The following is a 15,106-nucleotide window of genomic DNA, read 5'->3' as shown; positions in this document are numbered from 1 at the left end:
TCTGCCTTTGGGTTGGCCCAGATAAAGAGTATGGATGTGCAGAGCTTTTAAGTCAGCAGCTTTTGTTGGATTTAGGCTCTTTAAAAAAAGCAAATACATAGATTTGTAGATTTTTAATGATATAAGGCGCTTGCGGCTTGGCGTATCACAGAGGATTCACTTGTGTTACTTCCCGAGGGAGCAGTGGGGTGGAGCTGGAGCGAGCAGCTCTGTGCAGCTCAGGTGCAACCCTGAGACGCTCCAACATCGCTGCGGGCCGGGAGCCTTCGCTCTGAATCACGCCGGGTGCCGGGAACGCGGCGGAAGGAGATCCCGGGTGTCCCACGGTGCTGCTGCCGCCGCGATGTGACAAAAGACGTGAAACTGGGGAGAGAAAAATGATGATTCTGGAATTTGGCTCTGGCTGTCAGGGGTGACGAAAAGCGCGGGCAACGCCTCCTGGCCGGGTTATAAAGGGCTCCGAGGCAGGGGGAGCGAGCACTCGCTGCCTGCGCTGCCGAGCCGGGTTTGTCTCTGCATCCTCCGCAGCCGTGGCCATGAGCACCACTGTCCGGCAATTCTCCTCCTCCACCTCCCTCAAGGGCTTCGGGGGCCTGGGGGGAGGCTCCAGCCGCCTTTCGTCCGTGCGCATGGGGGGCGCAGGGTACAGAGCCCCCAGCGTCCACGGGGGCTCCGGCACCTACTCGGTCTCTTCCCGCATCGTCTCGGGGCTCGGCAGCGGCTACGGGGGCAACTACTGCAGCAGCGTGGGAGGGGGCGTCGGCGGGGGCTTTGGGGGCAGCTATGGGGCTGGCCTTGGGGCCGGCTTCGGAGGCGGCTTTGGAGGTGGCTTTGGAGGCGGCTTTGGAGGCGGCGATGGCATCCTGCAGGCTGGGGAAAAGGAGACGATGCAGAACCTCAACGACCGGCTGGCTGCCTACCTGGACAAGGTGCGAGCCCTGGAGGAGGCCAACACGGACCTGGAGGTCAAGATCAGGGAGTGGTACAAGAAGCAGGGACCCGGCCCAGAGCGCGACTACAGCCCCTACTACAGGACTATCGAGGAGCTCAGGAGCAAGGTAGGATGCTGTGATGAGCACAGTGGGATGTCCTGTTATCAGAGAGGATGCAGGAACGCTGATTGCTACCTCTGTAATTAGTAAAAACTAATTATGTCATTAAAAGTGTCTCGGATACACGTGCAGAGCACCAGGCTGGATATTTCTTAGTGTCAGCTTTTGATGGCATCCTTCTAGATGGAACACACGGCAGTTTTCACTGGAAGAAGCAGATGTAAAAGGGTGTGATGCAAAAATACATAATGAGAGTCAAGTCTGCATTGACGATGCATATTTTTGTTGAGCTTAAAATAAATGTGCAGCGAAAATTATAGGTGTGCATGAAGTGAAACACTGATGTTGTATTTGTGAACATTCAGGCAAAGAATTGTGCCCAGTAGACACGAAGGAAGGCAGTGTACAGCTGGAGCGCTGGGAATGATGCAGGGAATACATTTTTGTCTCCTGATGTCCTCCCAGACTCTGACTTGAATCTTGTCCCAGTGAGGATTAATTGTTACTGGTTTTGTAATATAAAAATCAGTGTATTTTGCTCCATTTCTGCAGTCAAAAAATTAAATCCATCTCCAAACAAGTGGGCACAAGGTTTGCCAAGCACAAGCACCTGCTGGTCTGTCTGTCCTGCCAGAAGAGCCGCATGTGATGCTGTGGATGGGGGAGCAGCTGATTCCTTCTGCCCCTGAACCATGGGAACAAATGCCACCACCATCAAAACTCACACACCTTAGGTGGCTTTTGAAGTCCTCGCTGAAGGATTTTTGGAGGGGGAGGTCACAGAGGAATCAGCCCCTTCCTGCAGGCAGTCCCAGCTGTGTCCTGATTCAAGACATGCTTCTGCTAAAGAAATCCCAAGCTTCCCCCAAACTACTCCTGTCCTGACAGTCTCACTTGTGTTCCCGTCCCTTGGTCACCCAGGGGAAGCTCCTGACACTCATTTAGTGCCTTTTCTTTACCCTCCACCCTCCAGGTTCTGGGGGCCACAGTCGACAACGCCAACCTCCTCCTGCAGATCGACAACGCCAGGCTGACCGCTGATGACTTCAGGACCAAGTAAGTCACATCTCCTGGAAAAATGGAACGAAGACTGCAGAGATGTTTGATGAAATGGGGAGAAAACCCCATCTCAACCTCAAACAGGCAATGTGGAAACTAAGCCTTCAAAAGGAAGGTGTGATTTCCAAAGCAGCTGGTTATTTAAATCTATAGGTGCTTAGGGATTTTGCTTCCATCAAAACCTTCAATGTTTTATTCCCATTGCTTGTTTCTCTGTGGTACGAGCTGTCCTGCACACAGAACTTCCACTTTAACTTGGGTGTGTGTAGCTCAGCAAAGCCCAGGACTAGTAACAAGGCTCAGTAATGTCAGGGTCAAGGTGATGTTATGAACTCAGACGGGCACTGTTGTACCAGTTGTTCCCGTGTTCACCAGCATCCACCACCAGAAGGTTGTCCACGCACCATCGGGGTCGGGCAGCACTGACACGACACCAGCGGCACCGAGATGCTCTGTCCCCAGCTGGGCAAGATCCTGCGTGACTCTTGCGATGGTTCTTGTGTCCCCAGGTTCGAGACGGAGCAGGCTCTGCGCCTGAGCGTGGAGGCCGACATCAACGGGCTGCGCAGGGTCCTGGACGAGCTGACCCTGGCCAGAGCTGACCTGGAGATGCAGATCGAGAACCTGAAGGAGGAGCTGGCCTATCTCAAGAAGAACCACGAGGAGGTGAGCGCAGAGCCAGGCTCAAAAAAGTCCAGACTGGGCCCGGAAATATGAGGTCTGGTCCAACCTTGAAGACCATGCTGAGTTTTAAACTGCTGGGAGGGAAGATGAGATGTGCTGGCAGGGAAGCAGAGATGGTGCATTCTGGATAGCAGAGCATCCTCTCCAGAGCCCGTATAAAACCATTCACCACTTGTTATTCCACTAATGACCACTGTAGCTGTTAGAGATTCATTAACAATCCCAGCAGCTTCAGGCCTGGGAGTTTTATCTCCTGAGGAACAAAGCTCTGATTTATTCTCTGAAAGAACCCAGATCTAAATGCAGATTTCATGAACATTTGGGTTATTTTATTTGAGATTGTGGAGTGAAGGTGCCAGTTTGCTCCCTGATGATCTGCCCTAGAAATACCTACTGAAGGATGCTACCTTTCCTGAAGAACTCTGTCTTGAGAGGAAAACCCTTATGTGCCGATTGTTGGATTGCATGAAGATGCATTTCTCTTTTCGGTCAGGAAATGAACGTCCTGCGCGGGCAGGTGGGTGGAGAGATCAGCGTGGAGATGGATGCGGCTCCTGGCGTTGACCTGACCAAGATCCTGTCTGAGATGAGGGAGCAGTACGAGAGCCTGGCGGAGAAGAACCGCCGGGACGCCGAGCAGTGGTTCTTCAGCAAGGTGGGCTGGGGCGCCGGCAGCGCCGCGGGGCGGGGGACCCAGCGCTGTGCTGGAACCGAAGGGGTTTGCCGTGTTGCAGACGGAAGAGCTGAACCGGGAGGTGGCCATCAACACGGAGCAGCTCCAGAGCGGCAAGACGGAGATCACAGAGCTACGACGGACCATCCAGAGCCTGGAGATCGACCTGCAGTCCCAGCTCAGCACGGTACGAGGGGCCGGGGGGAATGCAGGGCCACGGGGCGGGGGGACGCACGGGTGCTGCCATCCCCGCCACCCTTCGTCCCCCCTGAACCCGTCCCTCTCCTCCGCACGCAGAAAGCGGCGCTGGAGGGCACCTTGGCCGACACAGAAGCCCGGTACGGCGCCCAGCTGGCCCAGCTGCAGGGGCTGATCAGCGGCGTGGAGGAGCAGCTGGCCGAGCTGCGCTGCGACATGGAGCGGCAGAACCAGGAGTACAGGGTCCTGCTGGACGTCAAATGCCGCCTGGAGCAGGAGATCGCCACGTACCGCCGGCTGCTGGAGGGCGAGGACGCCCAGTATGTAGCGGGGCTGCGCTTGGGAGGGCGGCTTGAGGAAGAGCAAAGGGAATGAAAAAAGAACAACCTGCATTCCCGGGAGGGTCCTGGGAGCGTGTTTCCTGGCCCATGACATGCCACAGAGTTTCCTTTTTCAGTCCTACTCGCCCAGAACAGCCCAGGGGTTATCCCAGCGCTGCAGCATCCCTGGGATCCGCTGCCCATCGTCCGATGCTGGGGAGGGAGCGGGTACCGCTGCCGCTCGGTGCGGCGGGGATGCGCGCTGCCGTGTTCCTGAATCCCCACGGCACACATCCATCCTTAGCGTATTCTTCCTTTAAGTTTTGACATGAGGCAGCTTCCAGAAGGCATTTTAATCACATACTGGTATCAGAAGAAAAGGCAGGGTTTTAAATAAAGATTTTGTCTCAGAGGCTACTCACTTTATTTCTCTTTCTGACCATTCTTTTTCTTTTCTCCTCCTGCAGCATTTCCTACACCTCACAGCCTGTGAAAGAAGGTAAGAACAAGTATTGGCTGAAGCACTGATCACACATAGCTCTGTCATATCCTTGCCCACTTTCTTAGCACATATTCTTTTTACTAATTTACTAAAATCACTATTTTGTTACGTTTTCAAAAAACGAATTGACATTAACCACTCTTAGGATACACCAAAAAATGTTTCAGAAGATCATCTGTGCAGACTAAATATATAATAAAGTATTTATGAGTAGCAATGTGGTGGTTGGAATGGGTTTCTGAAGCGGTCGTTGGTAACAACATGAAAATCTTGAAGACACTTTCTCCTTCGTGCCCTGTAAATAACGGTTCCTTGTTTCTCCGTTGCAGGACCTGTAACCACCCGCCAAATCCGCACGATCTTCGAGGAGGTCCAGGATGGGAAGGTGATTTCCTCCCGTGAGCAGATCACCCAGGCTGCCCACTGAGGCGGCCGCCGCTTCGCTGCAAACCACGCACAGCAAAGCACAAGAAGATTCCAGTTTATTTGCTCTGGCTACGCAGATCACGAAAAGCACCTTCTCCTTTCGTCACCCCCACTGCTTCCCTCACCCCTTCTCTAAGCACTGTGCCCTGCTCAGAAACCAAATAAAGCTTTGTTTCGTACTCGTGCAAAGCACGGGCTGGTCTCGTTGCTTTGTATTAAGCCATAGATGTGGCAGGGAAACAACAGCTGGTTCCCCCCCAGGAATACAAACTCACCCTCGTTTAATTCTTGCTTCCCAAGGCACCGCTAAAGGGTGAGGAAAACAAGTGATGGGTATGGTCTAAATAAGTACAATAAATTAAAACCTTGTTTTGGGAGTGATTCGCGGCACGGCCGGGCTGTCGGTGCCTGTTCCTGAGCAGCAGCTGGCGTTGCCATCAGCTGGCCCAGCCGTTCCTGGAAAGCCAGTTCAGACACATTCCTGGCTGGATTCTGTCACTTTTATTACTTCATAAATCAAACTTCCAAATCGATGGGATGATTCAGAGAAGCGCCACTGAACGTGTGTAAGAATAGAGCTGACCCTGCAGCTTTATGACCCCTTTCCAGCAAATCTGCCAGGTATTTGTGGGGAGATAAGAGAAAGTTTTGTTTTTTTTTCAAGATATTGAGAGGATGCCCACAGTCCATCGTCTCCACCTCTCTGCTCCCAGCATGGGGATGCTGAATGTGTCCCCTTCAAATTCATTCTCGCTTTCAGTTTTCCTCCTGGAAAAACCCATGTGCCCCCGTGTTGCTGTAGAAATGACAAATAACACTTTGCCAACAAAATCCCCCGTTTTTAATTACTCCTGCTGCTGCAAAATGTGAGGGAGGTGTGGAAAGCACATGTCGATTCTCTCCTGCCTTAAGCGTTAATAATTAGTCCTGACCTTAGGGAACCCCAATTAGTCCTGACCTTAGGAAACCCCAAAATAATCAGACAAGTGTTTTTGTCCAGGGAGTTTCATCTACTGGGCCTGCCAATACGTATGTTTGGAGCCAGAACTTCATCTCCATTTTCCTCCTGAATTAAGACAAAATTTCACGTCTAAACACCCATTTAGTACCATAAAATAACACTTATGCCATAGAACTTGAGTTCTGATTTTGAAATGTTTAAAAAATAAGCTCATAGTGTGCATGTGCTCATGAAACAGAGGCAGAACCTGGTTTAAAGCTCAGCCTTTTCTTTAAAAGAGAGCGTGATACAACAATATGTAAGTCATTTGTGGTTGTGTTCAATGGGAGGTCATGTAAATGATGTGTTAGAATTTCTAATATGTTGTTTTAAGTCTTAATTAACACCTCATGCTTTTAATTGCCGCCTTGTGGTATTATCAAAATAGCACAGATATTTTGAGCAACATGTATTTTTATGGCGCAGCGGTTAAATAGGAAACAAAAGATGAAAGAAAAGGTAATTTTATGTAAAGGTGGAATATGCCGTTAACCTCGGAACGCTGGGACGGGCGCTCATCTGCGGGGAGCTGCGAAATGCCAAGGCTGAGGGTCCGGACTGGCGCGGGGGCTCTGAAACGGTGTTGTCACCATCCCCTTTCTCTGTGGGGACAACCCACCCGCTCTGCCCGGCGCTATCGGCCGGGCGAGGGTGCGGAAATGAAGACGAAGCGCATTCCTCGGAGCGGCACGTCCCGGCCGCCCCCGCGCTGCCGATCCTTCGCCATCCGCACCTGGGGAGGCCGAGCGGAGCGGGGGCGTCCGCTGGCTCCGCACCCGAGATCCACAGCTCACGCGACACGAAGATGCTGCTGCCGAGGGACCGAACCAACCTCCGGCCAGAGCAAACGCGATGGAGACTCCAGTTCTCCATTTTTCCACTCTTGTCTCCGTTCACCGGCGGCAAATGGGAACACCCCGAGCTGTGTTTCTGCACAGCAGCCAGTTCCTGGTGTTCCAAGGACACATCCCACTCCTGTATCGCTTCCAGCTCTCTTCAGATAGAGGGGAGGGAGTTGTGCCCTTTAACGCTACCTTGGTTGCTGATTTCCATACTCTTTCCCCCCTCCTTTGGCAAATGATCTGAGGAAGAACTTGGCTGTTGGGAAGGGGTTGTTGGGGCCTGTCTGCGAAGGCAGTCGAACAATCCACCGTGTGCACACATGAGAAATATCTTCTCCTCCACGCCCTGCATTATTAGCTAGTGACACTCAGATTTGTGGTTTCTGCCCGTGACGCAGGTCAGGACGGAGAACAGACAGGGGAGCTTGACCATACCTGGCGCAATCAGTTTTTGAGCCTCTTTGCTCTCCTAATGCTGTTTACACGGGAGCTGTAAATTCCAAACTCCAAGTTGTCCTGTCTGCTCACAACTGATTGAGATGTTAATCGCCGAACGCATCGTTAGCATTACCTCCAACGTTATGTTACTGTCAATTTTAGCTCTGGTTCACAGTGCTTAGAGACCACGAGCTTTTTTCCAGATGCCCTTCATCTGCTTTACGCTATTCCATGTTTTTTTCCTGGAGCATCTCACAATTTTTAAGTTATGCCAGCTAGCGGCCATACCCTGCCCTTTCTGAATACTTTGCTAAGCTCACGTTCACAAATAACAAGACAAAACATCCCCTGCTTATTGCCTTTTCATAATCCTCCCCTCCTGGGTGGTCTCTGAAGCAAAGAACTGAATGAGCCCTGAAGCATGAACTCCCTTTTCTTTGCTCTTTCATTCCAGAACACCCCTCGCTCTGTGGATAAAAGAGCAGGCTTGCATTTCCAGGATCGGTAGCCAAGTTCCTTCCAGCACCATCACACTCACAGGACTGCAGATGTACATCCAGGGCTCTGAGACACGGGTGCTGTCCCCATGCTGTGTGTACAATGTCGGGAGGGACAGCAAACTGTACTAACGGGGACACAAACACACAGCAAAAGAGATGCTGACTTATTCCATCTGCCTGGATAGCTCCATTTCAGAGCTAACAGTACAAAGCAGAATTAAAATGTAGCCCTAAGCAAGGAGCCTCCTCCTTTGAATCACACCTGACTATTTACTTGGAAACGGAAGAAGCATAAAGACGCCCTTTGTGGGATAAAAAGTTTCTCGTGGAATATGACAAAAAAACCCCCCATGAATAGAACAAAGGCAAAAATGACGATTCTGGAAGTTGGCTCAGATTTTAGGAGTGATGAAAATCATCGGGAATGCAACAGAAAAAAAAAAGGCGCGGGCAACGCCTCCTGGCCGGGTTATAAAGGGCTCCGAGGCAGGGGGAGCGAGCACTCGCTGCCTGCGCTGCCGAGCCGGGTTTGTCTCTGCATCCTCTGCAGCCGTGGCCATGAGCACCACTGTCCGGCAATTCTCCTCCTCCACCTCCCTCAAGGGCTTCGGGGGCCTGGGGGGAGGCTCCAGCCGCCTTTCGTCCGTGCGCATGGGGGGCGCAGGGTACAGAGCCCCCAGCGTCCACGGGGGCTCCGGCACCTACTCGGTCTCTTCCCGCATCGTCTCGGGGCTCGGCAGCGGCTACGGGGGCAACTACTGCAGCAGCGTGGGAGGGGGCGTCGGCGGGGGCTTTGGGGGCAGCTATGGGGCTGGCCTTGGGGCCGGCTTCGGAGGCGGCTTTGGAGGTGGCTTTGGAGGCGGCTTTGGAGGTGGCTTTGGAGGCGGCGATGGCATCCTGCAGGCTGGGGAAAAGGAGACGATGCAGAACCTCAACGACCGGCTGGCTGCCTACCTGGACAAGGTGCGAGCCCTGGAGGAGGCCAACACGGACCTGGAGGTCAAGATCAGGGAGTGGTACAAGAAGCAGGGACCCGGCCCAGAGCGCGACTACAGCCCCTACTACAGGACTATCGAGGAGCTCAGGAACAAGGTAGGATGCTGTGGTAATGAAGACACCTTCACTGAAGTCATGTTAGGAAAGGTTTCCCCATTCCTATAAGCTGAAGGGAAGAGCATTAACAAATGACACGTAATTAGGCTGAGATGGGAAAACAGAAAGAGCATGCTTGGAAATCATAGTCATAATTCATGAGCAGCGGTTTCTTGATCCTGTCCTCCACAAGGCACTAAGATGGGTTTTCTAGTGCCTGTGTTAGGGGTGGGAAGGCAGGAGCCAGTGGCTCTCAGAGCCTGGTTGGGGTTACCTGATGCTCCAGGCTGCTCCTGCCACATCAGCCACCTCCTGCCTTTCCCCGATGCTCCCTTTGCCGGGCTCCTGATGAAGCACCGCAGAGAGGGACTCGTTATCTCTTTGGCACTGTTCACTGCTGAATGGAGATGCTAAGTTGTTCTCATAAATATCCTACAAATTAGACCTTTTCTAGCCTGATAGGACACTCAAGGTAGAGGTTAAAAAAGAAATTGCCCTATAGGATGGTTGTTCTTTGTGAGGTGCAAACACAAGAGTGAAGTCCAGGAGGCAGAACATACTGGGCTGCGGTGGTGGCTTCAGAGCTGCTGAAGTCAAGTGCGTGCCCTGCTCTAAAATGCAGTAGATGGAATCATGGCCAAGCCTGTTTCTTTATTTTCAGCAGCTCCCTGGCTGATTTTAGACGAAAGTCCTTGAACAAAACCACCAGAATCTGTCCTTCATCTCCTGCTCTGCCATCATTGCCCTCCTCTGCTCACATTACTCATCCCGAGCTGATTGCCAGGTCCTTCAGCGCTGCCTACGCAGGTGACAGCAGCCTCAGTCACCTCCGGCTCCTCGGGAGGGGATGGAGCTGTGGGCGGTTGGGCAATGACAGTACCTGGTCTGTGAGAGTCAACGCAGGCGCTGCCAGGCCCAGGATCAGCCCCTGGGGGAAATCACACACTACAATATTCTAGTTCTATTTCCCTTCTCTTGGGCTTCACCTCGCAGTGGGGGCTCTTGCCTCGATACACAAAACTTCTCATTCAATTGCAGCTTGTCAGGTGTGCGATGAGCTGGAGCACAGAAACATATGGAGGCAGAAGCTGCCTCCAGATTTGAGCATTGAAGCGCTGGGTCTCACAGAAACCCCCTGCTCCTGGTCCAGAGGGAAGGAGACCCTTCCCTCCCCACCCCTCCCACACCCCAGCTGCAAAATTACCACACCAATATTCCCGGATAATTGCTTGGACATCCCCTGAAGCATCACAACTCAGCGAGAGTTTTTCATTAGCCAGTGGCTACAGAAATTACTGCTCATTAAATGCCCAATCGTTTTCAAAATCCCAGAGCAAATATTTGCACCTCAGGTGTAATTATGAAAGCAAAACAATTCAGGCGCAGGGCACTCCTTCCTCAACCCATATTTTCCGTCTCCACCGGGCTGTTTGGTGTTGCCAGGCAAAGCCCAGGGTGCTGCCGGGACTCTGGAGATGCCACTCTGGCGGGGACAACAGGCTGTGGCATGTCCACATGCCAACGTCTTCCCGCCTCTCGCTTTGCAGAGTCCACGTGGAATTCCAGCCCCAGGGGCAGGAGGTTCAGCGCGGCTCCGGTCCTTCCTCCCCAACAGCATGACATTTCTTGGAATCACTTTCTCACTCTTTCACCTTCTTTTATCCCCTGCCAGATTCTTGCCGCAACTGTTGAAAACGCCAACATCGTCTTACAGATTGACAACGCCAGGCTGGCAGCCGATGACTTCAGGACCAAGTAAGTCCAATGTCTTTGAGAGCTCTCATGAGAAGGGAGGGCAAAGCCAGGCTCTTTAAGGCATTTAAATTTGCCTTTTGCGACTGCAGTTGCTCCACCAGGTCACTGCTCACTAGAAGTGTGACGTTTCGGAAGCGTACATCTCTTCCCGCACAATTGTCTGGACATTCCTGCACTGCAGCGAGCCGTGCATGCACATTCAATACAAGATGCTTGGCAGAAATACAACAAGAAAAACAACAAGAAAAATCCTGTATTAGCCGGGATCCACGGTGCAACTGTGTGTGTGTGTGTCCCCAGGTTCGAGACGGAGCAGGCTCTGCGCATGAGCGTGGAGGCCGACATCAACGGGCTGCGCAGGGTCCTGGATGAGCTGACCCTGGCCAGAGCTGACCTGGAGATGCAGATTGAGAACCTGAAGGAGGAGCTGGCCTATCTCAAGAAGAACCACGAGGAGGTGAGCGCAGAGCCAGGCTCAAACCAGGACCTGGAAAACAGACCTTGTGCAGTTGGGAAGTGGTCAGGTCGAATGTGCAGGAGCGTCTCTGTAATTAGGGTTGTCAGGAGACGCCTGAGTGGGTAAGGAGGAGGGAAACAATCCCAATAGAAACTCCAGAAGAGGGTCTGTGGGGTTTGTGTGCTGGGTGCAAGTAAGAAATTTGTCATGATGGGAATATATGGATTTTTCTCTAACCTGTATCATATGTCTCTTTTCGGCCAGGAAATGAACGCCCTGCGCGGGCAGGCAGGTGGAGAGATCAGCGTGGAGATGGATGCGGCTCCTGGCGTTGACCTGACCAAGATCCTGTCTGAGATGAGGGAGCAGTACGAGAGCCTGGCGGAGAAGAACCGCCGGGACGCCGAGCAGTGGTTCTTCAGCAAGGTGGGCTGGGGCGCTGGCAGCGCCGTGGGGCGGGGGGACCCAGCGCTGTGCTGGAACCGAAGGGGTTTGCCTTGTTGCAGACGGAAGAGCTGAACCGGGAGGTGGCCATCAACACGGAGCAGCTCCAGAGCGGCAAGACGGAGATCACAGAGCTACGACGGACCATCCAGAGCCTGGAGATCGACCTGCAGTCCCAGCTCAGCACGGTACGAGAGGCCGGGGGGAATGCAGGGCCATAGGGCGGGGGACGCATGGGTGCTGCCATCCCCGTCCCCCTGAACCCGTCCCTCTCCTCCGCACGCAGAAAGCGGCGCTGGAGGGCACCTTGGCCGACACAGAAGCCCGGTACGGCGCCCAGCTGGCCCAGCTGCAGGGGCTGATCAGCGGCGTGGAGGAGCAGCTGGCCGAGCTGCGCTGCGACATGGAGCGGCAGAACCAGGAGTACAGGGTCCTGCTGGACGTCAAATGCCGCCTGGAGCAGGAGATCGCCACGTACCGCCGGCTGCTGGAGGGCGAGGACGCCCAGTACGTAGCGGGGCTGCGCTTGGGAGGGTGGTTTGGGGGGACACGGGTGATGGACCCAGGATGTGATGTCTGGGGACTCAGCACAGGGCTCATCTCTGTGTTCCTACCAGCCACAGATGCCCAGTGGCTCTGTCCCTGGTTTCTGTCTGCAGTGAGATGCTGTAACAGGCACCTTCCATGCCCTCCAGGAGACACTGAGCAGAGCAGCAGTTTCAGCACCCGCTATCAGCCTTTTCTGTTTCCTCCTGCCTGAACCAGAGCCTGTGTTACAACAGCAACAAAAACAACTGGTCCCTAACTTGTCTTTGGTTTTCTCCTTCTCTTGCAGCATCTCTTCCCAGTATTCTTCCGCTATGTCCTCACACTCCGGCAGAGATGGTAAGAGCCTATTTACATACATTTCTAACAAACAGATCTGCTCTGAGAGCAGCTGCCAGGGTGATGGACTGAGAAGTCCATGCAACATCTGATAATGCGTTAAGACATTCCTCTCCTTCCTGCCCCCTGAATAACTGCCCTCTGCTTTCCTTCTGCAGTCATGACATCCTCCCGCCAGGTCCGCACCATCGTGGAGGAGGTGCAGGACGGGAAGGTGGTTTCCTCCCGGGAGCAGGTCGCGCTCACCACTCGCTAGGAAGGCAAAAAGCGCCCTGGACCCTCGACCCTGGGCTCAGGAGAGCGGCGAGCTGAACCCAAGGCCACGTGCGATGGGGTTGTGCCCCCAAAAGCTCTCAGCTTCACTCATCCCCTCCTCCTCCCTGTTTTACCCTAATTTCAGGCGGGTGCCACTATGCACTCTGTACACATTGAATAAAGCTTTTCTCCTTGTTCATGCAACTGCAGACTTGTCTGTCACTGATATACGATCTCTTGAAGCCTCGGGGTTGTGTGTTTCTGCCAGGGAAAGTCCTAAGAAACCACAAGAAGAAGCCAGTGAGAGGAGGGGAATGGGGGGATCTGGGTTCTACTGGGAGCAAAAATAATTCCAGACAGCTTTTTCCATTGAAGTCATTGCTCATAAACACACGGGACTGACTGAGACATAAACCAGGTAAGTTTGCTACTTGATACGAAATGAAGGATGATGTTTGAGGTCAGTGTGCTGCAAAACCGACAATTAAAGCCAACTGAATAAAGCCTAGTTGTCTAGCTCATGGTATCACAAATAATAACTTTCTCCTGTAAGCTGAGCTTAAATGACTTCAACCCAACTACTACTGTCATGTGTGCCATTCCAGGACACGAGCACAACCTCAGACTGGTTGCAAATCTTATACATACGAGCTTTCTGTCTTATTCGACGGTCTTTAAATCACACTATCAGGCGCATGGTATGAAAAAGTCATATAGTTTTTTTTGTGCTGCCTGAGGGCTGCACTTAACAGGTTCTAAAGTAACCATTGCCTAATCCGCAGAGGGATGAGTCGCAACAACTTATTATCACTGTGCCATCTAGGAGCTCACTGCTGAAATCCTTCTCCAAACACACGAGCGAGTCATCGGCTGTCAGCAACGTCTGGAGGCAAAGTGCCGCTCGGGGTGAGGTGACGACGAGTGACAGGAACCAAAGGGTATGGCGCTGGTCATACAGCCACCAAACGTGTCTTGTGGACTGGACAGGAGACAAAACCATCTCAGACAAAACCGAAGAGCCTGATGGAATCATTTACATTCAGCTTCGTGCTTTCCAGCCAGTGGTACCCAGGAGCTCTGTCCAGTCTCGGACCACGGCCTCATGTTCATCACCTACCTAAAAATACAGATTTGGGCCTTAGCCAAAAGGAAAAGGTAACATTTTGCAGTAAGACAGCTTCCCTTTGCTTATAATGATATACAAGGCACTTCTGCAGCTGAAGTTAAGCACGTTTGCCTCTTGGATTATTGTTGGTGATTCATTCTCCTCAGCCTCCACAAAGACATGTTGATGCTCATGGACCAATCCCAAAGGCATTTCAACCCTTAAAGAACAATCCCAAAGGCAATTCAGACCTTTATGGAACAATCCCAAAGGCATTTTGGCCCCAAAGGTAATCCAGACCTTTATGGAACAATCCCAAAGACACACGCCACGGCCTGAGCAGGCTCCTGAAAAGCACTGGGCGTGACAAGGCAAGCAAAGGAGAGGGAAGGTGATCGAAGAAGTGGGGAACCTGCCAGGTCTTTGCACAAAGGGAGTGTGAGGAGATGTTATCATCCTGTATTATTGTTTAGCAATTACAGAAAATGGCAGGAAATGAAATGCAGACCAGAGTGGAGAGTTCATCGGCTGTATCATGCTCTTCCCTTTGCTGGGATAACAGACCTTCCTTGCAGAAACAGGGGGTCTTCCAGCCCAAGTGAGGTACATGTGCCAGTGTCAAACTCAATCTATAATGGCAAGAATGAATAATAATGAATAATACCTAAAATGAATATCATGTTTCCCATCAGATGGCTGTTTTGAAAACGCCCTTGAGCAGGATGATTGCTGTTATTATTGTTTCCATCCTACAAAGCATGAAATTGAGACTTGGAGAAACTGAAGGATTTGCCTGGAGTGGTTTGCAAAGCTGGGATCAGAACCCCAGAGCGTCTGATGTCACCAGCCAGAGGCAGATCACCTTGGTCACAGCCAATAGCACGCAGGAAAAGAAGCAGAATGACAATTACATCAAGAGCTAGATAAGAAAATCCTTTGTAAATAGCAAATGCGAAACACTGAAATTCAGCTGATAATGAGCACACAGGAGCTGGGGCTGCTTGTAGGTCTTGTTGCTGTATTGGGGCTGCTTGATGAGGCTCTCCCAGCGCTGCCCGGGCCAGATGACACGCATGAGCCCAACCGGTGTGTTTGGGATGCTGGCCACGTGTGGGATGATGGCCACGTGTGGGATGATGGCCGCAGCCTGGGCACTGGCAGGGGCTTGGGGTTCGGTGTCCTGTCTGAGTCGCCCAGTTTCCAGAGAAGTTCTCCTGGAGAACTCCTGGAGCTCATGACTCAGGGAATGTTGGTAATAATGTGAAATGCTGGATCTCCTTCTCAGGGACACATTAGACTTTATTTACTTCATAGGCATTATCTTAAGAAACAGTCTTAAGCCTTAAAATGTCCTGAGCCTACCAAAGGATTTCCTCTGAGAAATCTAATCTTTCTGTCTGATTTCCATCGCCCTTTTGA

At 52.2% G+C, this 15,106-nt stretch overlaps 1 protein-coding gene across 1 annotated transcript; it reads left to right on the top strand.

The window, feature by feature from the left end:
- Nucleotides 1-536: 536 nt before the first annotated feature.
- On the top strand, nt 537-12,617 carry LOC309449068 (uncharacterized protein; the record flags this gene model as incomplete). Its single annotated transcript, XM_082070979.1, has 16 exons — nt 537-1,058; nt 2,026-2,108; nt 2,621-2,777; nt 3,289-3,450; nt 3,530-3,655; nt 3,766-3,986; nt 4,454-4,485; nt 4,818-4,903; nt 8,091-8,786; nt 10,459-10,541; nt 10,842-10,998; nt 11,263-11,424; nt 11,505-11,630; nt 11,729-11,949; nt 12,278-12,327; nt 12,486-12,617. 16 exons carry the CDS (start codon nt 537-539, stop codon nt 12,581-12,583), a joined length of 2,982 nt encoding a protein of 993 aa, XP_081927105.1. The 3' UTR covers nt 12,584-12,617.
- Between the last annotated feature and the right edge of the window lie 2,489 nt (nt 12,618-15,106).

Source organism: Streptopelia decaocto (genome assembly GCF_964273445.1).
Source record: "Streptopelia decaocto genome assembly, chromosome: 22".
Classification (NCBI taxonomy): domain Eukaryota; kingdom Metazoa; phylum Chordata; class Aves; order Columbiformes; family Columbidae; genus Streptopelia; species Streptopelia decaocto.
Note: the sequence above shows the minus strand (reverse complement) of the source record. Positions and strands in the feature narration are given on the sequence as shown.